Below are 22382 nucleotides of genomic sequence, written 5' to 3'. Positions count from 1 at the left end.
AGGCAGGGCTCCAGAGTCTCCTGTGACTGCAGTGCTTCCTGTCTTCTACCCGGCCCCTAAGGACACCCCAGTTATGGTGGAGGAAGATTGCAGTCTGGCCAGCAGCAAGCGGCTCAGCAAAAGCAACATCGACATCTCCAGCGGGGTGGAGGACGAGGAGCCCAAGAGACCGTTGCCGCGGAAACAGAGCGACTCCTCCACCTATGACTGTGAGGCCATCACCCAGCACCATGCCTTCCTCTCAAGGTACCCCCGGCCCTGGCTTCTGCCTTCTTTTCATCAAAGTCCTGTCCCAGACCCTTCCATGGGGACCCCTAGAGAAATATTGAGATGCTGGGACCCAGGCCACTTACCATGAGTCCTGCATAGAGATCCAGGGACTTGCTTTCTGTCATTGCTCTGCTGAAACTTGCAGAAAGAATTGGGGTCAATTTGTTTCACCTCTCTGAGCCTCAGCTTTCTCTTCTGCAAAAGAACAACCCTGCCCACACCGCTTCTCTGCATGGTTTGAAGAATCTAGTGAAGTAACAGATGGGAGCATGTTCTGAGAGTTATCCCAGGTGTGTGTCCTCTCTATTTCTCAGAGGAGGCCATTCACGCCAAACAGCAGAGGTCAGCACTCTGGTCTCCCTGTCCCCAGTTCAGTGCTTTGACCACAACACACTTTTTTTTTTTTTTTTTTTTTTTGTACCAGGGATTGACTTTAGAGGCATTTAACCATGGAGTCACATCCCCGTACTTCCCTCCCACCCCGTTTTTTTTTTTTTTTTTTTTGAGACAGGGTCTCACTGAGTTGCTGAGGCTGTCTTTGAACTTGTGATCCACCTGCTTCGGCCTCCTGAGCCATTGGGGTTACAGGCATGTGCCCTCACACCCAGCAACAGCACACTTCTGTTTATAGACCTCCATGCACTGTCCTTTAACTTTTTAGAAGAGACGGTTAACTAACAAGGGTTAAATGCATGGTTTATACATTTATTTAGAACACAAAGGAGTATTAATCATAGACCCAAATTGGCAGGAATGTCTTTTTTTCCTTTCTTTCTCCTCAAGTCTCACTTCCCTCCCACGCTCCTTGTTTCTTACACAAGTGACAAGTATCAGGAGGTCATTAAAACCCTTAGAAAATATATCATCTTGGGCTGTGGGTGTAGCTCAGTAGGGGAGTGCCTGCCTAGCATGTGTGAGGCCCTGGGTTCAATCCCTAGCACTGCCAAACAAAACAGAGAGAAAGAAAATAATATATCTTCTCTCTCGACCTCTCCCAGGCACAGGAACCACTATTGACATTTTAGAGTATTTCTTTTCTATATTTTTAAACATACTTTGCATATGGTATTACTTAAAACAACAAAGAACCCAACCAACCAAACCAAATAAACAACAAAACCTCGCTCAAAGTCTTTTACATCATGATCTGTTCCCCATATAATTAAAAATAGTTGGTAAATATTCTTAACAGCAATATACTTTATTGAGCAAATGGATAACAGCTTACTTAAACCTAGTAACTGGATATTTTTTTTTCTCTGAATTCTTCTCTATTATAAATAGCACCACAGTGGACATCTTTGTGTATTAACATTGATGTATATATCAGGTTTACAATAGTCTTACCTTATCCAAAGTTTTGCATTCTGTGGTTTCAGCTTCTTGTGATCAACATATTTCAGCTTCTTGTGTCAACATATTGACTAGAAAATTCCAGAAATAAATGAGTCATAAGTTTTAAACTGCACACTATTCTGAGTAGCATGATGAAATCTCACACCGTTCTGCTCTGGATGTGAATTATTCTTTTGTTCAATGTATCTACCCTGTATATGCTACCCACCTGTTAGTCATTTAGTAGCCATTTCAGTTATGAGATTGTCAGTTGTGACATCACATTTTTTATTTTCAAGTAACCCTTATTTTTACATATTAATAATGGCCCTAAATGGCAAGAGTAACAATGCTGGTATTTGTATATGCCAAAGAGAAGCTATAAAGTACTTCCTTTAGGTGAAAAGGTACAGTAAGATATTTTGAGAGAGAAAGAGACCACATTCACATAACTTTCATTTTAACATATTGTTATAATAATTGGGCTGTTGTTCTTTTACTATGCCTTATTTATAAATTAAACTTTATCACAGGTGTGTACATATAGGGAAAAACAACACATATAAGGTACAATGCTCTCCATTGCTGAGAGCCACAGCCGAGTCTTTATGGCTCCTGGGCATTTTGCCAGGCACCATCCAGACTCCATGGTTTTAGGAATCCACTGAGGGTCTTGGAATGTCCACCCTGTGGACAACCGGGTGATGACTCTATTTCCTTCTGATAGATTCCTGGTGATGTAATTACTAGGTCACAACCTCTATGTGTTTAAACTTCGAAATATTTAAAGCTCCTCTGATGATTTCTTCCTTTAGAAAAGCAGCTACATGCAAATGAAGGTTCCTCCTTGAAAAATCCTTTAGGAAAGACCCAAATAGGCAAAGTGATAAGAAACTGGAGGCTTTGGGTAGCTGGTCCAACACAGCCAGCTTTTCCCTCTGATGCAGGGACAGATGGCTGTTTCTTTGGCAATTAAAGAGTTGGCACGTGTCTGGGGGCCACGCCGTCCATGAAATATGTACGGTTAAACACCAGCCTCATCTTCCCCCATGTGAGCTGCTCACACTGTGAGAGGCAGGGGAACTCGAGGACTGGGGATTCACCTTTGCAGACTCTCACTCCAGAGGGTGGGATGCTTGCCTGCACTATTTCCATTGCTACTTCTAAATTTGCTTTTCCTCCAACTCGAGTATTTTAGTAGAATTTGCATTTAGTTAATTGACTGATAGATCACACCATTCCCTGGTTATATTGTCATCTCTAAGTGGTACCTAATGCTCACTGGAAGTTCCAGAGAGGTCCCTGGTTTTCTTCCTGATCCTCAGCACCCAGCTCTGGGTCTCTGGCTGGATACAAGTTGGAGCTCCAGACACCTTGAATGGGAATGGTTGGGATTCTGTGTGTGGTGTCCTGTCTCTGTTTTTCTCCTTCAGCCCCGTTTCATCTGCTGACTGGAGGGGGGGTGGAGAGACCAAGCTGTTTGCGTCTGTCTGTGGGTTGTCTGCAACAGGAGTTACAACGAAAGCCCTCATCCTGGCAGGGCTGACACTAGCCAGCTGGTCTGCGGATGGGCCAGGCTGGGTTTCTCTGGTAGACAGTGCAGGAATTCTCAGCGTGGCAGCTCCATGGGGCAGGCCTGTCTGCGTGCAGAATGCTTAGTTACTTCCCAGGTGCTCAGCCCATTTTTGTAAATAAAGTTGTAGCAGATCACAGCCACACGTACTGTGAAGTGTCCTAGGTGGCTGCTCTCATGTTTTGATGGCAGAATTAAATCGGTGTGATGGAGACCATATGGCCCGCAAAGTCCAGAATATTTACCATCTGGCCTTCTGCAGAAAAAGTTTGCTGACCCCTGCTTTAGCCAAATGTTGGCTGGGTCTTGGTGGCCAATGCTGAGATTATCGCCAACTCATGTTGATGGTGTCGGGTAAGCAGACTCTGCTTCTGAACTGTGCCCCTGAGATGGAGGATGGACTCTCGGCTCTCAGGCTTCAGGCTGTCCTGCTAGGTGACTTCCCTGTCCTTCCCTGACCTGCCCTCCCCTGTGTCTTCCTCCTCCGGCAGCATCCACTCCAGCATGCTGAAGGATGAGGCTGAGCTCACTGCAGCTGGGGGGTCCCCCGAGGTCAGCCTGGGCCGCTTTGACTTTGATGTGTCTGACTTCTTCCTGTTTGGTTCGCCCCTGGGCCTGGTCCTGGCCATGCGGAAGACGGTGCTGCCTGGGCTGGATGGTGGGTATGGCACAGACTGGGACCTGAGATACCAGTGTGTCCTTAGGCCCCTTTGTCAGGGTCTTAAAATGGGGGGAGTAGGAGGGTGGGAACTGGGGCAAGGAGGGTCCTGGAGTCAGGGCGGATGGAGGAAAAGCTGGTGGACAAAGGCAGACAGGAGTTCACTGTCCCTGTCACATGCTCCTGGCTGATTTGACCCCACTGTCCTGCAGTCATGCCCTGTGGGAAGAGTAGCCATAAACACTTACCCTGAAGCTTATAAAGCTTTCCCTGTTCCCCCAAAATGCATATGTCAGGCGATTTGACCAGCAGGGGGCGTAACTCTTGTGTCCAGAGTGTTCCATACTTTCCTCCAAAGCTTACTGACAACCTAGGACATGGAATAGAATAAGAGGAAGGGGCTCTGGTTGCAACGAGGAGGTAGAACTCAGGGCCACCCTCCATGTCACAGAAGAACTCCAGGATTCCCTGGAGGTTGCATGGTCCAGTCCATGGATACCCAAGGAACAGGCAGGAGCCTCCGTGGAGACACCTGCTGGTCAGCCAGAGAAGTGCTCCATCGGTTCTGGCAATCCTTCCTGTGGGGTCCCTGGAGGTCTGAACAAAGAGGGCTGCTTACCTGACTAAGGAACCTGGATCTGCTTCATAGATCAGGTGGCAACTAAGTGACTTGGGAGGTGCAGGAATTGAAAGGCACCTGATCAGCGGAAATAGTAGAGGGAGGGCCCCTGGGAAACCCTTTGAATAAAAGCACAGAGAAAGGAAAGTAGCTGAGCAGACTGGGGAACTGCAGGTGTTCGCCAGAGCCGCCGGGTGCAGTGGTAAATGGCACTCCTGGGTAAAGCAGTTGGCAAGGCCTTGAATGCCAAACTGGACCTAAGAGCTTTGTTCCTGTTGGTAGAAGGGAGCCAGGAGAGGTTCTTGAGCATAAGAGTAGGCTCCCCAAAGCTGGACTCCAGGGAGCCTTTTTAAGGCCGAGGGGGCAGATCCTAGAAGTGGGTTTCCCCATGTGTCTTCCCCTCTCACCCCACTCGCCAGGTTTCCAGGTGCGTCCTGCCTGCAGCCAGGTCTACAGCTTCTTCCACTGCGCAGACCCCTCTGCCTCACGGCTTGAGCCACTGCTGGAGCCCAAGTTCCACCTGGTGCCTCCCGTCAGCGTGCCCCGCTACCAGAGGTTCCCACTGGGCGATGGACAGTCTCTTCTGCTCGGTAGGTCCTTGGGATCCCGCCCCGAGAGTGTGTGAGCTGGAAGCTGGGCCCCAGCCAGGTGGTATTCCAGAGCCGCTCTCCTGGTCCAGCCTCTCCAAGCAGTCGGCTGATGGGTGACTTATGTGAGCAGGGTCTTGTGCTCTTGGAGGAGAGGAGAACAGGAACAGCTGACTCCTTCATCTCCAGAGCACCCACCTGTGCCAAATTCCGGCTTTGTATGAGGCATCTTGGTGTCAGAAACCTCCGCTTTGCCTTCTGATAGGCTCCTGGCCAAGCTCCTGTGGCTGGGGACAGAGTAACAGTCCAGTAGTCAGAAAGGCAAGTCTAGGGATCTATGTCCAGCGCTATTCCCAAGGGCCCCAACTGGAATATGGAAGGGCACAGTGGGGAGTGGGCCATTGCTTCATGCAAGAGGTGGCCTTTGACTAAGGTCTGACTGGGGAGGTGCATTTGGACAGGTGGAGAAGAGATGAAGGTGCAGGAAAACAGGAGCTGGAGGGTGGGCTTGGGGAAGGAGCAGTGTGGCCTCCCGGACTCAGAGGGTGAGCTAGGCCAGGGCAGCCTTGGAGGGGATAATCCCAGGCTTGGAAATCAGAGCATTGGTTCCACGCCACCGAGGAGGAGGTTTAGCTTAAGCCTGCTTGGAGGTTTGGGTCAGAGATGGGGAGGGGGGCGGCAGATACTGTGCTAGTGACTCATCAAGGCTAAAACCCATTTGCATCCTGTATTTCAGAGACCTATTTTCTAAAGCTCTTCTTTGCCAGGAGCTTTGATGGGTGTGCAGGACTTGCAAACCTCCCTTGTCCATCCTACAGTGGTCCCTCTTTAGTTAGGGGATTTCCTACCCCCAGGGGCCACCCTAGCTCTTAGACTGGGGTTCAATTCCATTCATTCCAGCTCAGCCACAGTCCTCTGTGGCCCGGGGGAGGAATTTGATAAAAGAAGACATGGTTAGACGTCACCCCAATCTCCCTTAGCCTTCCTCTGCAGCTTTATTTATTGGGTTTGAGGGAGATGGTTGGGACCCTCACTCCTGCCTGCATAATTCACAACTTGAGAGGAGATGGAACACAACAGTAGACTATGGAAAAGGAGTCCCTTCAGGCTCTGTGTGTGTGTGTGTGTGTGTGTGTGTGTGTGCATGCATGCGCGCTGTGGGGTGCAAGCTGACTGATGGACCAGGGCTGGTTCCTCTGTGTGTCCAGCTTCCTGCCCAGCATGGGGCTGGCACCTAGTGGGCAACTGTGTTGGAGACCCACTACTTGCCCTGACCTTGACATTCCCCCTCCAGCTGATGCCCTGCACACCCACAGCCCCTTATTCCTGGAGGGCAACTCCCGGGGCAGCCCACCACTTCCGGATGCCCCTGCCTCACTCCCTCAGGCCCCAAGGTCCCGGCGCCCAGGACGAAGGATGAGTGAGGGCAGCTCGCAGAGTGACAGCTCAGAATCCTCGGATGGCCTGGCACCTGTGGGTGCCTCCCGCAGTGAGTGAGGTCCTTTTGGGGCCCTGCCTGCATTTGAGGGAGAGGGACCTTGCTCTGGGTGGTTGTTGGTCCACAGTCAGGATGCTGAGGACAGGTCCCCTGGGTAGGGAGGAGGGGTCAAGGCCATCCTGGGTGGGGGTCCTGCCTTTTGGAGACTGTTGGACTGTTGGTAGAACCTTGAGGTCAGGCTGAGCAATGACCTCAAAGAGAACTTTGACCTCTGACCCAAGACAGAGCCCTGAACTCTGACCGTGGCCAAGACGGAGCTCTGATCTTGAATGGAGCTTCGACTCCTGTCCCTGACCCAGGACTGAGTTTTGACCTTAAAAGGCCTTGACCTCTGACTCTGGACAGGACTCTGGTCTGTCACCAAGGCCTGACCTCTCCAGGCATAGACTCAGTCCTGACCTCACCCAGAGCCCACTGGAAATCACTGCTGAGCAGCACCCTGGGGTGTGCCTGAGTGTCTTTATGGGTCTGGTCCTCTTTCCTGGGGACTAGTTTGGTGTAGACATCTTGGAGTAGAGTGGATGGGCCACTGTGAGAAGGAAGGAGGCAGAGCAGCCCACTCCCCGGAGCTCATTAGTGCTCTGGCCCTAATCTTGAGCGCCACGTGGCCTATCTACCACTGGGTCCCTACAGCTGGAGTCCCACGCTGCCCCTTGGCCACTCTGTCCTCACCTCCCTCTTGGATCCGCAGTCACGGCCAAGTGGTGGGGCACCAAGAGGATCGACTACGCCCTGTACTGCCCCGATGTCCTCACCGCCTTCCCCACGGTGGCCCTGCCCCACCTCTTCCACGCCAGCTACTGGGAGTCTACCGATGTGGTCTCCTTCATCCTGAGACAGGTATTGCTGCCCCCTCCCTGTACCCCGCCCCCAGCCCCTCCAGAGGTTCACCCTTCCCCTAGAGTCCTGTCTCCACTCTGGCAGCACCGGGACACTTAATCAAGGGGGTGGTGACATTATTAGAGATTGGGTTTTATAAAGAACCCACTGGCTTCTGTGTGGCTAACAGAATGGAACTTTCTGGAAAGTCAAGTAGAAACTACATAGGAGAACACACCAAGGTGTCAACTTGGAGACTGGAGCAATACATGGCTGCTCCCTTCTGTGTCTCAGTGTCCTCCTCTTTAAAGTAGCAGGTGCAGCGGAAAGACCAGTGACTGTGGGGAGGACCTGATGGGGAAGGAGGATGGGGAGCACTGGGGTCATTTTGGATGGCCGTCCTGCATGGTCAAGGCTCAGGTGTATTTTAACCTGTCTACAACAAGAAGCTGCAGCAGGATTGTCAGCCAGGAAGAGCCATCGACAGACTTGTATTTTGATAAGGAAACTTGGGGGCTGCTGTTGGGGGACACAAGAGGAAGCCTGAGTGCTCTGGGGAGACAAGTTTAGGAGGCCTTAGAGATGTCAGCTTGGACTAAGGTACGGTCCCCAACTTAGAGATGTACTAAGTGCTAAGATACTGTGGTGGAGGTGATGAGGAGCCTCCATATTTGAGTTCTGGTGGCAGTATTCACTGATTCTGGGCTGTGAGGGCCAGAGGGGAGCCTAGCGATCCTGCCGGGTGGCCATTTTCTGGGGTTGGGGCAGAGCTGAACTAACGGGGAAGCCAAGGCTGAGTTTCTGGCCATGTGATGTGTCGCAGGCCTGTGAGGTGCCGAGAAGGAAGGTGAACAGATAAACCTGGAGTGTAGGAAAGACATCAGGAGTGAGATGAATGTGTCAGAGCTTGGATGGCATGGAAAACGGGTGATGGGTCCCCAGGATGTCACCATGGAGAGATGTTCAGATGCTGAGTCCTGGAACTCCTTAGGAGAGACCAGAAAGAACATGCCCCGAGGTCAGAGGAGAGCCTGGAGTGGGTAGATCAGAGTGAACCTTGAGTTAAGCAGGATGGGAGTTGCTGGGGCCTCGGGAAGAGTGACTTCAGTGGAACAATGGGGTCAGAAGCCTATTGGAGTGGGCGGAGGAGAAGGAGGCAGGTGAGGAGGTGAAGACAGAGTCTAGGCTCAATCTTCCGTGGAATGTTTTATGGGAGAACAGGGATGTGACAGAAATTGAGAAGGCATAAGTGGTTCCAGGGAGAGTATTTTTTTTTGTATTTAAGGTGAGCAACATTACAGAACATTTGAATGCCAAAGAGAACCACCTAGCCAAGGGTCAGATCAATGATGCGGAATTGAGAGGGAAGTGTGACTGGGGTAACGGCCTTGGGAAGTGGAGAACTGGGATCAGGGCTCCAAATGGTCTATCTAAGGGTCACCTTACAAGAGGGAGGGCAGAGCCTGGTGCAGATCTGGTAGACGCTAGGTTTAGACCTGAAGGACAAGACTGCACCACAGACAGAGCCCTTGGAGAGACAGTGCTCGGGCTCAGCTATCAGGTCATGTGGGCAAGGAGACAGGTCCTGAGGCCCCCAGCCTCTGAAGGCCCTGGGCTGGGAGGTGGGAAGGGCAGGGGAGGACCTGGCTGGCCATGAGCTGGTGGGCCTGACATCTTTGGCTGTTGGTCAGGTGATGCGCTATGAGAACGTGAGCGTGAAGGAGAGTGCTGGCTTAGACCCCGCTGCGCTGAATCCCGCTAGCCCCCGCGAGAAGTGGCTTCGCAAGAGGACCCAGGTCAAGCTTCGGGTACGTGCCTGCTGGGGTCACATGCCATTTGGGACTCTGGCTTTGGGGTGGTGGGGCTACCCTGAGACCTGAGGCATCCATGTAAATAAGAGCTCTGTGCTCACATAGGCTGAGATCCATGTAGCAGGGTGGGTGGGTGAGCTGGTTCCCCATGGCCTGGCTCCACAGGAGCCCTGAAGTAGGGGTTGGGGGCACAAGGGATGGTGTGGAGATGCCAGTTGTCAGGGAGTTTCTACATGCTGGGCTTTTATCTGGAATCAGAAAGTGTCCTGCACAGTCACACAACTTTTCATGGAATATGGCCTGGTGTGATATTTGTCATGACAGAGGGAGGCAGAGATCAGGATGGAGGTGGAAAGGATCGTCAGGGCAGGTCTGTATTAGTCAGCTTTCTGTTGCTGTGACAAAAATGCCTGAGAACATCAACATAAAGGAGGAAAAATGTTTTGGTTCATGGTTTCAGAGGTTTCAGTCCCTGGACAGCTGGCTCCATTGCTTTTAGACCTGGGTGAGGCAAAAACATCATGGTGGAAGGTCATGGTAGAGGAAAGCGGCTCAGCTCATGGCAACTGGGGAGTGGGGTGGGGGGTGGGGAGAAGGAAGGGGCTGGAGAAAAGACATACCCTTCAAAGATGTCCCCATGACCTACTCCCTCCAGCTGGGCCCCAATCCCTACTAGCCCATTCGGCAATGAACAAATGGATGAATCCCTCACCATCCAATCTCTTTCCAAAAGCCCTAACTTCTGAGCATTGCTGCACTGGGGACCAAGCCTTGAATACATGAGCCTTTAGGGGACATTCCAGATCCAAACCATGACAAGGTCATACAGGGCTTGTCTGAGAAGAGTCTCCTCTGTAGGATATTGAAGGATGAGTAGCAGCTGGGGATGTGGACATTCATATGCATAGTGAAAAACACATTCATTTATTCACGCAGTATATTATCATCAGTGTCTACTCTGTCTCGGTCCCTCTGCTAGGACCATGCATATCTGAGACTGTGAACAGACAAAGCCATTGCTATGATGGGAAGCTCCTGTCTGGTGGGAAGGTCAGACATGGATAGAGGATGATCGATGCTTTATGAATCAACTCTTTTTTGTAAACACTTAAGATGTAATTCACATATTATATAATTTTCCCACTTAAAGCATACGATTCAATGGATTTTAGTATATTCACAGGTGTGTGCAACCATCACCAGGGTCAATTTTAGAATCACTTTATTACCTCAGAAAAGAAAGCCTTTAGTTATCTTTCTTTAGTCCCAAACCTTCCTTTCTTCCAAAGTAATCAGAAATCTATTTTCTGACTTTGAAGATTTGCCTATTTTAGACATTTCACTGAAATGAAGTCATATAATTTGTGATGCTTTGTGTCTGGTTTCTTTCACGTAGCATGCTTCTTTCAAGGTTCACCTATTTTTGAGACATGTATCAGAACTTCATTCCTTTTCATGACTGAATAAAATTCCATTGTGTGGATGTTTTGTTCATCCCTTCATCAGTTGATAGACATTTGTTTCTACCTTTGGCTGTTGGATAATGCCGCTATAAATAGTCATGCATACCTTTTTTTGTATGGACATATGTTTTCATTTTTCTTTGGCACAGATCTAGAAGTAAAACTGCTGGATCAAATAGTTAACTCTGTGCTTAATCATTTGAGGAACAGCCAGACTTTTTTTCCACAGCAGTCACTCCATTCTACACTCACTCCCACCAGCAGTGTGCGAGGGTTTTTGATTTCTCCCCATCTCAGCAATACCTATTATCGTCTGTCTCTTCGATTCTGGTCCTCTCAGCTGTGTGGTTTTCATTTGCATTTTATTTGCATATTGAACACGTGATGCGCTTACTTCCACAAATTCCCTCTTCCCTCTTCAGTGCTCCTATAAGGGTGCTTATGTCCCCCAGAGGGCTGGGTGCCTCCAGGGCAGGGCCCACAACTGCTTCTTCTTAGGGACTGGTGCCGATGAAGAGTCTGCAAACATCTGTGGAAATGAAGTAAAGGCCATGGGGGGTGAGAGGAGGTCGAGAAGGCGTCTTTGGGGAGTTGGAGGAGCGCTTGAGAGGATGAAGTTGAGTCTGGTCCTAGTAGATGGGGGCAGAAGGCCAGGCATGCACAGAGTGGAGAGTCCAGTGTGAGCCAAAGCCTGGAGGCCCCCGAGAGCTGGGTCTCGAAGGACCAGCAGGTGGAGGAGGGGGCAGAAGGACAGGACACTGGAGAGGCTTCTCCGCAAGGCCAGGAATGCACAGTATGGGGAGCCTGGCAAGATGCTCACACATCTGTGCCTTATAACAATGGAGGATCTTTCATGGGGCAGTTTTTGAATAAGGTGCTCCATTAGGGAGCTCTCCACAAGGTTCAGGCAGAGGTGATGTGGATGTGGCCAAGATACCTACATGAACAGTACTATGAAAGACGGGTCACCAGGTTGAGAGATGAGGGTCTCCAAAGCTAACCTGGGGGTGTTGGGAAGTCAGAACCAACTCAGGACTCAGAGCTGCAGGATGAACGGAAGGAAGAAGTGAAGAATGAAGATGTTGAAATGGTTACAGATCAAACGATGTGCTAGTCAGGATTGCTGGGCTGGGCTGGGACAAGGAGAAGGACACCAGAATGGCAGGTGGTTGATAAGTGGGGGAAAGGCTGCCAGAATCACGAGGCTTTGCTCTATTATTCTCTCTACACTTGAGTGTTTGAAATTTTCCACTGGAAAAAGACGGATGGTAAAATGGCTGTTGGATGGGAGCCGGGACACAGAAGGGAAGAGCCAGAGGTGACCGGGCAACTTCCAGCCTAGGAATTTAGACGTGCAAAACAGAGAGGCTGAGAGGACTGGCTGTTCCTTCAGGGGCCTATGGAAGGTCCACAGCAGCAAATGCATTTCTATGTGAAGTCCAGGTGCCTTGAAGACAATGCTAGGGGATCCTGATCTGTTTCTTTCATGGCTTGGTGGGAATCATCTCTGAAACCCTAACAGAAATTAATCAGAAACCTGATTCCATAGGTCCACATCCCTCTGGCCATCCTAAGAATGGTTTAATGATAAAATGCAAAATCTGAGGTTTTTTTTTTTTTTTCTGTCCTCCCAGAATGTCACTGCTAATCACCGGGCCAATGATGTGATTGCTGCTGAAGATGGTCCCCAGGTCCTGGTGGGGAGATTCATGTATGGGCCTCTTGACATGGTGGCTTTGACCGGTGAAAAGGTACTAAGGGCTGGGCATCTCCTCCTCAGCTGCCCACCTGCACCAGGTGCTTAATGGCCCCACATGGTAGGAGGGGTGGGGGTTGTCCATGGTAGGGGCATGAGCAGAAAGCCACTTGCCTTGCTTAGGCAGATGGTGGTGGCACCAGGGGATCAAGGGGTAAGGGATGTGCTTGGTGCATATGAGAAAGAAAAATAAGCCCAAGTGTCTTCAGTGGAGAGAGAGAGGGAGGATGGTAAAGCCAGGGCATGTCAGGCAGGAACCTATGTCCCAGGGCCTGCTGAATGGCAGAGAGCTTCCCAGCTTAGCCTCTCTGCTGAGCCTGTAGCCCCTCGGCCTTCAGTGGGGTCCTTGCCTTTCTTTATTGCATGCAGGTGGACATCTTGGTGATGGTAGAGCCCTCCTCAGGACGCTGGGTACACCTGGATACGGAGATCACCAACAATAGTGGCCGAATCACATATAACGTGCCCCGGCCCCGGCGCTTGGGGGTTGGTGTCTATCCTGTGAAGATGGTTGTCAGGTAAGGCTCAAGGGAACACTCTCACATTGGCTTTTCCATAAGATGGGTGCTCAGAGTTTTCTTTCGGGCTCCATCTTTGTCTGTATGGAGAGAAGAAAATGGAAGAGGCCACCATCTCTGGCATCAGGAAATGTCACCAGATTGTCTCTGACCCTGGCCCCAGACCGACACTGATTCCAGCTGCAGGCTGACCTCAGGCTGGTACCTTTCAGGGGCGACCAGACCTGTGCCATGAGCTACCTCACAGTGCTGCCCCGGGGCATGGAGTGCGTGGTGTTCAGCATCGATGGGTCCTTTGCTGCCAGTGTGTCTATCATGGGAAGTGACCCCAAGGTCAGGCCAGGTGCGGTGGATGTTGTCCGGTGAGTACCACCTCCCACCAGGAACATGCCTCCCCTGGGGGCAGAGCCAGTGGCCCAGGGGGAATTGCATTTCCCCCTTGGTTTTCTCTAGAAAGTCTATGGGTTTCTGGGGCTGGGAACTTAAAAGTCCTGGTGTCACCCCAATAGGAGTTTACAGAAGGTCTTTGGGCACACTCCTTACTTTTGTAGGCCTTGGCTCATTCATTTGTTCCTTCCTTCCTTCCTTCTCCTTTCCTCTGTCTGTCTCTCCACCCATGCACACCTCTACCACTTCCAGGCCAACTTCTGGGCTGGACACTGACAGAGAGAGAGCAGCTGATTGGATAAAATCAGTCCAGTGTGTGTGGGGGGGAAACAAGAGATGTGAATGAGAAATTGTAAACTCCAAAGATTTAGCATGGCAAGAGTAGGCAGATATGGGGCACTGGGAATTCTTGAGGGTCGCGGTGGGTATGCCCTTCCTTCCCCCAGTAACAGCAATTGCTTTGGGGAGAGAAGACAGGGCTGGCTCACTGGCTCTGGAAGGACTGCTGACCTCTGGCTATTCACAAGCTGTGGGAACAGCCTGCTGCTCATATGGCGGGGTCATTTACTCTCCTTAGGATAAGCCTATCTCTAGTCCCCTCCGCAGTCCACAGAAAAGGGGAGGCTGTGGTCTTTTCTCTCTGGGGCTCCCACCTCCTTCACTGTGGCACTCTCTAGAAGCTGCTTTGTATCAGCACAGAACCCCCATCCCCACCCCATCCCCACTCACAACTCCCAAGAATCCCTGTGGGTGGCACCTGTGCCTGTGCATACAAACCTTCCCAGATCTCAGATCCAGCTTCAGAAACTCCCAATCGATGGGAGCCAAGGGTAAGGAGCAGGGCTAAAAGCTAGAGTCAAGATCCTGGTCAGGTAGACCAGCAAAACTGTCTAAAGGGAGGTGGGAAGGGGGGGGGCAGGAATCAAAGGCGGCCTGTCTCTGGCTCAGAAGAGGACTTGAGCAAATGGGGTTAAGCCGTCGGGAGATTAATTTTGTTGTGGGCAAACAGAACCTGCAGGCCATCCTGAGATGTCCAGGACTCACGGGGTCCAACTCTGCGCATGGGCCAGGAGACAGAGGGTCCGCTGGTTCTCCCTAGCGCTCCTCAGAGCAGCACCTCTGGCTTCTCAGTAGGGCAGCAGCGGGTGGGGCAGATCTCTGGGCAGCGGGTGGCCTGTCCTGGGCGGACCTGGACGCTACCATGCCGTCTCACCAGGCACTGGCAGGACCTGGGCTACATGATCCTTTACATCACGGGGAGGCCGGACATGCAGAAGCAGCGGGTGGTGTCGTGGCTGTCCCAGCACAACTTCCCACAGGGCATGATCTTCTTCTCGGATGGGCTGGTGCACGACCCGCTGCGGCAGAAGGCCATCTTCCTCCGCAACCTAGTGCAGGAGGTGAGTGCCGGCCCAGGGGTGGGGCTTCGCCAGCGAAGGCGGGGCCTCGAAGCCAGGACCTCATTGGTCAAGGGGAGAGATTAGACCACGAACCTCCTCCACGCTCCTCCTCCTGCTGCCCATCCAGTGTGGTCTGATGGCGCCAGGGGAAGCACAGTTGGCAGAGCACGTTTAGGGTGGATCCCATTGGGTTTTTTAACAGCTCTGAGATGACGGATTTCTTCCTTTATCATTTCCTGACTTTCAAGCCTAAACTCTTGTCTTTACATCTGGTTATTCATTCAGTACACATTTAAGTGCCTGTTGTGTTCCTTGCTATGTGCCTGGTGTTGGGGCTGCAGAGAGACAAATTGGACACGGTACTTTCTCTCCAGAGCTGTGATTTTTTTCACTGTGGGGTCTGGGCCCAGCACCTGGGAACTCAGAAATGCAAATTCTCTGGTTCAGACCTACCGAATCAGAAAGTCTTTTCACGAGCTCTCCAGGGGATTCTGATGCACAGAAAAACTTTAGGAATCACAGATTTAGAGCTGGGGTTGAAGAATGAAAAATAAATGAATTCAAATTTCAGTGTGCATAAATAAAGTTTTATTGGAACACAGCCAAGCTCATTTGCTTATATATTGTCTGTGGTTGTTTTTTTGCCCTGCCATAGAAGAGTCAAGTAATTGTGACAGAGTGCAAAGTCTCAAATATTTACTATCTGGCCTTTCACAGAAAAAGTCTGCTAATCCTAGATCTAGAGTAAGAAAGACTTGTAAATATACAATTACTGGTGCATGTTTGAAAAAAAGGCATATTGGCAAACAGAAGAGAAAGGACTTTCATTCCCCTAGCGAGGCCAGAGGACTGTTTGTAGTGGGTGGAGACTTTTGTCCTTAGTCTTGAAGCACAGGTATGGGTTGTCAGGTAAACAGTGAAACAGTGTGTAGTTGACCAAGAGAAACAAAAAAGCTGGAGATTGAAGTAAAATGAGGTTTTATTGAGAAAAGCATTGCAGTGGGAAGAGCAGTGTGCACTATGGGGGTGTTGAAAGAGGCAGAGGCAGGGGAGTACCTACAAGCAGTTTTGGCCACAGGGATTAGTAACAAGGGTGATGTCAGCCGGACGTTGAATGAATAGTCAGTTGCTGAGCAGATGTCCATGAAGGAGTACTTTCTGTATAAGTTTGCTGTGGCCTTTTGTGTAAGATTGTGTTTCTAGCAATTTAAAAACAAATTTTTTTTTTTGTAGTTATAGATGGACAGCAGCATGTCTTTATTTTTCTTTATTTTTATGTGGTGCTGACGGCCGAACCCAGGACCTCACATGTGCTAGGCTAGTGCTCTGCCACTGAGTCACAGCTTCAGCCCCTCCAGCAGTTTTTTTTTTCTTTATAGTTACTATCAGGCAATCATGATTAAGGATCCTTGGGGCTGGGGATGTGGTTCAAGCAGTAACACGCTCGCCTGGCATGTGCGGGGTGCTGGGTTCGATCCTCAGCACCACATAAAAATAAAAAATAAAGATGTTGTGTCCACCGAAAACTAAAAAATAAATATTAAAAAATTCTCTCTCTCTCTCTCTCTCTCTCTCTCTCTCTCTTAAAAAAAAGGAATCCTTCCTTCATAACCACTTGACTTTATTTATTTAGTCAGGGTTGACACAAGTGATTTCATTTTTTTTAGACATATATGACAGCAGAGTGTATTTGACATATCATACATGCATGGAGTATAACTTATTCTAATTAGGATCCCAAATTTTGATAACTTTTATAGTGTGCAAAGGCACAGAGGCAGGAAGGAGCCTGGGACATTTTCAGAGCTGCAGGCATCCAGGAAGTGGGTATGTGCAGGCATAGTCAGACCCAGGATAAGGGGAAGCTGAGTCTCCAAACATCAATGGGGGACCAAGCTTGTTAGACCTTAAAAAGCTTGGAAACAAGGTCAAGATCATGGACTCTCTACTGAATGAAATGAGCAGCTATGGAAGAATTTGAAGCAGGGGCATGGCAGTGCCCAATTTAGATTGAAGAAAGGTCCCCCTGGTGGCCGTGTGGAGAACAGACTGGCAGGAGAAAGGAGAAGCAGGGAGAACAGTTAGGAGGACACTGTTGCTCAAGAGGAGGCAGGAAGAGTGACCATGGGATGGAGAGAAAAGCACACAGGCACAGAGAACTGGAAAGTGGAGTCTTTAGGACTTGGTGATGGTTGAATATAGAGGGCGAGGAGCTCTGAGATGTCCTGTTGGGTGACCAGGAGGGTTTCAGGCACTACTCAGCTCACCCCCATGGAGGTGAAGTCTGTGTCTGTGCTGCTCAACAATGTAGCTCCCGGATGTAGGGCAATGATGACACATAGTAGGCGCTGGATAAATGTTAGTAGGATGAATACATGAATGAATGAGTGAATGAAATGAGAGGGCGCACAGGAGGAGGACCGGCGCCAGAGAAAGAAGAGGTTTGTGTGGTCACAGCTGTGATGGCCACAGGACATGAGCTAGATCCGACTTAGTGCATGACTTAGGGCAGAAGTCTGGGCTGCAGGTGGAGACTGAGCCATTAGTGGAGGCAGGTCAGCAAAGCCACCAGAGGAGAGATGTCTCCTGGGGAAGGGTAGGGACCAGGAGAGCTGTGCTGGATCTCTGCGAGCAGGGTAAGCAATCAGCTGAGGAACCAGGAGGAGATTTAGCTGGGGAGGAGGGCCAGGAGAGAGGGGGTCCAGGTATCTGAGAAGGGAGGGTTTTAACAGTCTCCTTCCCATGAGGAACTGTGGGACAGTGAAAACTGATGAGGTGGACAGTGTCCACTTGATGAAGTCTGGCTGTTGGATGACCTCAGCAAGAAAGGGATACCTCTGAGGGCCAGGTGGGCAAAAACAGTAGGGTGAGGAGCAGAGAAGGGGAGGCCCAATTTGCTGGGGTCTTGAGGTGGGAGGCCGGCCCTGCACTGAAGGGTTGAAGTCACAGGGTTGAACTCAGATGCATGAGAAGGTGGGAAGGGTGGGGAAGAAAGGGGTCTGCACCCTCCTTTGAGCTAGGCCAGCTGGGAAGAAACCAGCCAATGAGGTGAGGGGCAGCGGGCTAAGGAAACCCTCTCTTTGGCTTAGTCACCTGGAGGGCTAGGCAGGGACAAAAAGAATAAGCTGTGTGGTTCTGTGAGTTTCTCTAGCATCTCTTAGTAGTCAACATACAGAGAGGGAGAAGGTGAGTGGTAGGAGAATTCCAGGGCTGAGCTTTGGCTGGGTGAGTGGGGGAGGAGGATAAAAGGGCAAGAGTGTGGGAGGAGGAGGCCTGAGGACTTCGGGAGGGCAGGGGCTGCCTGGATGGGGCAGGGGTGAAGCAGGAGGGGTAGTGCAGAAAATGCAGATGTGGGTGAGGTTGACGAGCAGCCGGGGTGGGGGGGCTGTAAGAGATGCAGAAGGCAGGAAGTGGAAGGTGGTCAGGGCGGTGAGGCAGGAGTTCTGAGCTCAGAGGGGTGTGGTTCTGTCTGGGTGTGGTGGGCAGTGATGTTAAGAAGCAGAGATGGTAGGTGGCCGGCTGTTCATGTGGACAGCATTACTCTAGCAATGGTGGGGCTTAGGAGGAAGGAACACTGTGATCCAAGTCCAAAGTCTCCAGTGAACTGGGGAGAAAAGAAAGCGGGATTGGCGGGGTGGCACACACACAGTGAGGGGCGGCTACATGGTGAACACCTCAAAGGAGGAGGTATTTCATCCAGTGATGTGGAATGGGAGGGAAGGGTGAGAATCTGAAAGTGTTTCTGGAGCAAGGAGGACCTTAGGTTTCTCTTTAAATTTGATTAGGGCTTCTGGGGAGGACATTAGACCAGCCAGCAAGAGGCAGCATGTACCTTGGGGAGCCCAAGAGCTGGCCCCCAGTCCTGGCCCTGTGCTGCATAAACCAGGAATTGAATTTCTTATCCACAAAGGAACACTTGGCCCTGTTGTTGCATAACCTGTGTATAGTGCTGCCTGAGGTTGGGTCAGTAAATAGTGTGGTTGTTACCAGGTAGAGCCCTGTATCTGGCCTGGGCTGTGTGGAGTAGGGGCAGGGAGGAACAGCCACTCTGGAGATTGGTTCCCATCACTCAGACTCATGGCTTGGAGTCTGAGTGCAGTTTGAGAGTCCCCAATCAGGGGCTCCCTGGCGTTTGTCTGGGAAGGCTGATTAGGGCTTCCTCTCCCTCCATGAGCTGCCCTGTGTTTCAGTGCTTCATCAAAATCAGTGCTGCCTATGGCTCCACGAAGGACATCTCCGTCTACAGTGTGCTGGGCCTGCCAGCTTCCCAGATCTTCATTGTGGGCCGGCCTACCAAGAAGTACCAAACCCAATGCCAGGTGGGTGGAGGCCAGGCTGGGGGCTGGGGCCTGGGGGCCAGGGCCAGGGGCAGAGCGGGAGCAGGGAGTTCCGTCATTTGCGTGCATTCCTTCATTTGCTCACTGGCTCATTCATTCATTCATTCATTCATTCAACAAACATCCCTGGCACCTGCCTTGGACCAGGCTCTGTGTTGCTCATGGGAGATTCCCAACACATTACCTGGGGATTTTGTTTACATGCAGCTTCTGATTCAGTAGTCTTGGACTGGGACCTAGTGATGCTGCTACTGCTGCTGGTCCCTGCAATATATTTTGAGTAGCAAGATTCTGGGGCCACAGTGGGAAGGACTGGCAGGAAGGGCAGGTGTGAGGGCCAGAAAAATGACAAAGTTCCATGGAGTAGAGCTAGATCATGAGAGACACTTTCATTTTGAGATTTTAGGGAGGGTAACAAGGAAGGGTGCTTCAGAGTCCTCAAGAATCCAGAGGAGGAATTGGGGGTGTAGGTGTAACTCGGTGGTAGGGCGCTTGCCTTGCATGTCCCGGGTCTTGGGTTCAATCCCCAGGACGGGGATGAAGGCAGGGGCGTCGGGGGTGGGGGTGGGGGTTGAAAGAATTCAGATAGGGACCCTGGAATGTTGGTAATGAGTTTTCTGCTTCCACTTCCCTGGGGTCCACTCCAAAGCTGGAGACTCCCTAGTTCCAGGAGGATGGTGATGTTGGGGGGACAGGATCAGGAACAGGAGTCTACTCTCCTCGCCGGCCTGACGCCTGTCTCCTTTACAGTTCCTCAGTGAAGGCTACGCTGCACACCTGGCGGCGCTGGAGGCCAGCCACCGCTCGCGTCCCAAGAAGAACAACTCGCGCATGATCCTGCGCAAGGGCAGCTTCGGGCTGCACGCCCAGCCCGAGTTCCTGCGCAAGCGCAACCACCTGCGAAGGACCATGTCGGTGCAGCAGCCCGACCCTCCAGCCACCAACCCCAAGCCCGAGCGGGCCCAGAGCCAACCTGAGTCCGACAAGGACCATGAGCGGCCGCTGCCCGCGCTCAGCTGGGCGCGTGGGACCCCCAAGTTCGAATCGGTGCCCTGAGGGGCGGGCGGTACTCAGAACAGGGGTGGGGGGGCAACCAGGCTGCCTGCAGGGACGGGAGGGGATCCTTCTCCCCGACACAGGCGTTTTCCTGCTTTTTCCCTCCCGTGTCTGTCCAGCAGTGTCCGACCAGAGTGGGGAGGGACCCTGCCTCGCGTTGGGGAGGTCTCCCTGGGCTGCGACAGGGTGAAATCGGGGATCTCCGTGCAGCCGCTGCTGCTGCCTCCCCACGCCCGGGACGGCAAGCCCGAGTCAAGGTTGGTGTTTGTGTAATCCGGGGGCCAGGCCTGCCCGAGCCGCAGTGTTTGGGCAAGGTGGACCATCTTTCAGAGTCCCCGAGGCTCCCGCAGCCGAGCAAGGCAGGCTCTACTGGGGGGGAGAAGCCCCCAGCCCCAGGACCAACTGCCGCTGGCAGGTACAGCTCTTGGCTGACTTGTGGAGGAGTGAGTGGCATTTGTGCCCGCCCTCCTTGTGACATCCTTGGTCACCCACTTTGGGGCTGATTCACTTATGACAAAGTGGTCACTTTCTGGGAGTGAGAAGACGTCTTTTTGGCTCATTCTCACGATTTGGTGTCTGTCCACAGCCCTGGGGGGCAGGGTCTGGTGCTGACGGTCTGTCCTTCTGCAGCTGTCCTTTGTCCCCTACTTCTTGTCCTCAGTATCCTCACCATTCTCCTGTGGCCCTCTAGGACAGGTGTACCTCTCCTGGGAGCCCTGCCTCACATCCTCCCCTGGGAGGCTGCAGCCTTGGGCTCCGGCCCACCTGAGCTGGCTGTGTACCCTTGAGCCTGTTGCTTACCTTCTCTGGGCCCTGCCTTTTTTCTGTAATTGGAGTAGTCTCCCCAGTTGAGAGGGATGGGAGTTTTTGACTCCTAAGTTGTCCTACACTTTGCCCCTGGAGGCTTTTCAGAGGGCCCAGCGATCCATCCCTTCCAGGACTGGGAGAGGCTTTCTGAGTGGGTTGGGAAGGAGGTGGTGCACTCTACTCAGCATCTCAGAGGAAGCCCCTACTCCATGGAGAATTGCAGCAGGTGGCCTGGCACTGATGCCCAAATTGGGTGTCTCTGGGAGAAAAAGAGCTTCCTCCACCCGCAACAAAGGGTACGGATCTGGCTCTTCCCATCCCCAGTCCTGCTCAGACTGATTTCTCTCTTTTGGTTCTTGGAAGGCATAGAGCTGAGATCCCAGGGTTTTGGGGGTTTGTGGAATTTTGGCTCAAACTGTTGTATTCTCTTCCTTCCCTCTGCCACTCTGCTTGGTTTGAGCCTATCACCTCCTCCTGAGCAGTCCCCTGAGGGTGGCAGGGCTTGGTTTTCCTGGGGGCCCTTCTAAGTCTGCCCAGGTCCTCCTGCGGCCAAGCCCCTGGCCTGGGCACAGGCCTCTGCACTCCCCTGTGCCCTGACCCAGGTTCACCCCTGCTGTGGGGCTTCCCCAAGTTGCCTCTGAGCCCCGGTGGACTGCCACTGAGGCTGGTCCCAGCTCTTTCATTGAGGCTGCCCCAGGGCCCAGATGTGTGTCCGCAGCAGGCACCTGTTTCAGCTCAGTGTCGCTTCTGCTCAATGTCTACCTCTTGCAGCTCCCATGCAGCCCACAGCAGCTGCTGGTGGGGGCGGCTGGCACCACCATTGTAAATTGCCTAGGAAACCCTGGGCACCCTGCTGGGGCTGGAGGGGTCTGGGCTCCAGTTCCCACCCCAGCTCTGTCCACTAGAAACGTCTCCTTCAGCTTGCCAGCTCCCGCCACCTTCGCCTCACCCATTTGCCAGCTCTTCTGCTCCACGGTCAGCACTGCATCCCCATCCAAGCCCAGTGCTGCGGGCGAGTCTGCCGGGGCGGGAGGTGGTGAGCCTCCACTTCTTTTCTGGCCCTGCCTCCCGGCAATTTCTCACTGCCTGTGCCCTGGAACATGCGTCACTCTTTGGCTTTCTCTTGGCACCAGCTCTTATGGCGTAGCCACCTCAATCCTAATCTTTCCCACCCCTTTCCCCAAAGTACCATGATTTCGACTTGGGCAGACTCAGTGTGATTCTCTGACACTCCATCATCTCCTTTTAGCCGAAGTCACTGAGGTTTTACTTCCAAATGATAAAATAATTAGCATGAGATTCTCCCCCCCCCCCAGGTTAGATTCCCCTTCCCTTTTGGAGAACCCCAGGCTTGTGTGTTTGGGGGTGGGGAGGAAGAGTGCACAAGTGTGAGCTGGGATCTCCAGGAAATCTGGAGTCCGTGACCAGGGTTCTATGACTCTAGGGATCAGAGCTGAGACACAGGATCCAGCAGGAGGGCCGCCACCC

General features: G+C 51.9%; 1 protein-coding gene across 1 annotated transcript in view; it reads left to right on the top strand.

Annotated features, from left to right (window-relative positions):
- Positions 1-20087, top strand: part of Pitpnm3 (PITPNM family member 3) — a 91334-nt gene extending 71247 nt beyond the window's left edge. Inside the window, exons 9-20 of the mRNA XM_026393958.2 lie at positions 62-246; positions 3670-3836; positions 4875-5045; positions 6337-6531; positions 7232-7380; positions 9051-9167; positions 12268-12384; positions 12759-12907; positions 13120-13269; positions 14511-14694; positions 18885-19013; positions 19782-20087. Of these exons, the coding sequence (XP_026249743.2) occupies positions 62-246; positions 3670-3836; positions 4875-5045; positions 6337-6531; positions 7232-7380; positions 9051-9167; positions 12268-12384; positions 12759-12907; positions 13120-13269; positions 14511-14694; positions 18885-19013; positions 19782-20087 (2019 nt within the window). The remainder of the gene's footprint in view (positions 1-61; positions 247-3669; positions 3837-4874; positions 5046-6336; positions 6532-7231; positions 7381-9050; positions 9168-12267; positions 12385-12758; positions 12908-13119; positions 13270-14510; positions 14695-18884; positions 19014-19781) is intronic.
- Positions 20088-22382: the final 2295 nt, after the last annotated feature.

This window comes from Urocitellus parryii, chromosome 7 (assembly GCF_045843805.1).
Source record: "Urocitellus parryii isolate mUroPar1 chromosome 7, mUroPar1.hap1, whole genome shotgun sequence".
NCBI lineage: Eukaryota > Metazoa > Chordata > Mammalia > Rodentia > Sciuridae > Urocitellus > Urocitellus parryii.
The sequence above is the reverse complement of the archived record's forward strand: the minus strand, read 5'-3'. Positions and strand labels throughout refer to the sequence as shown.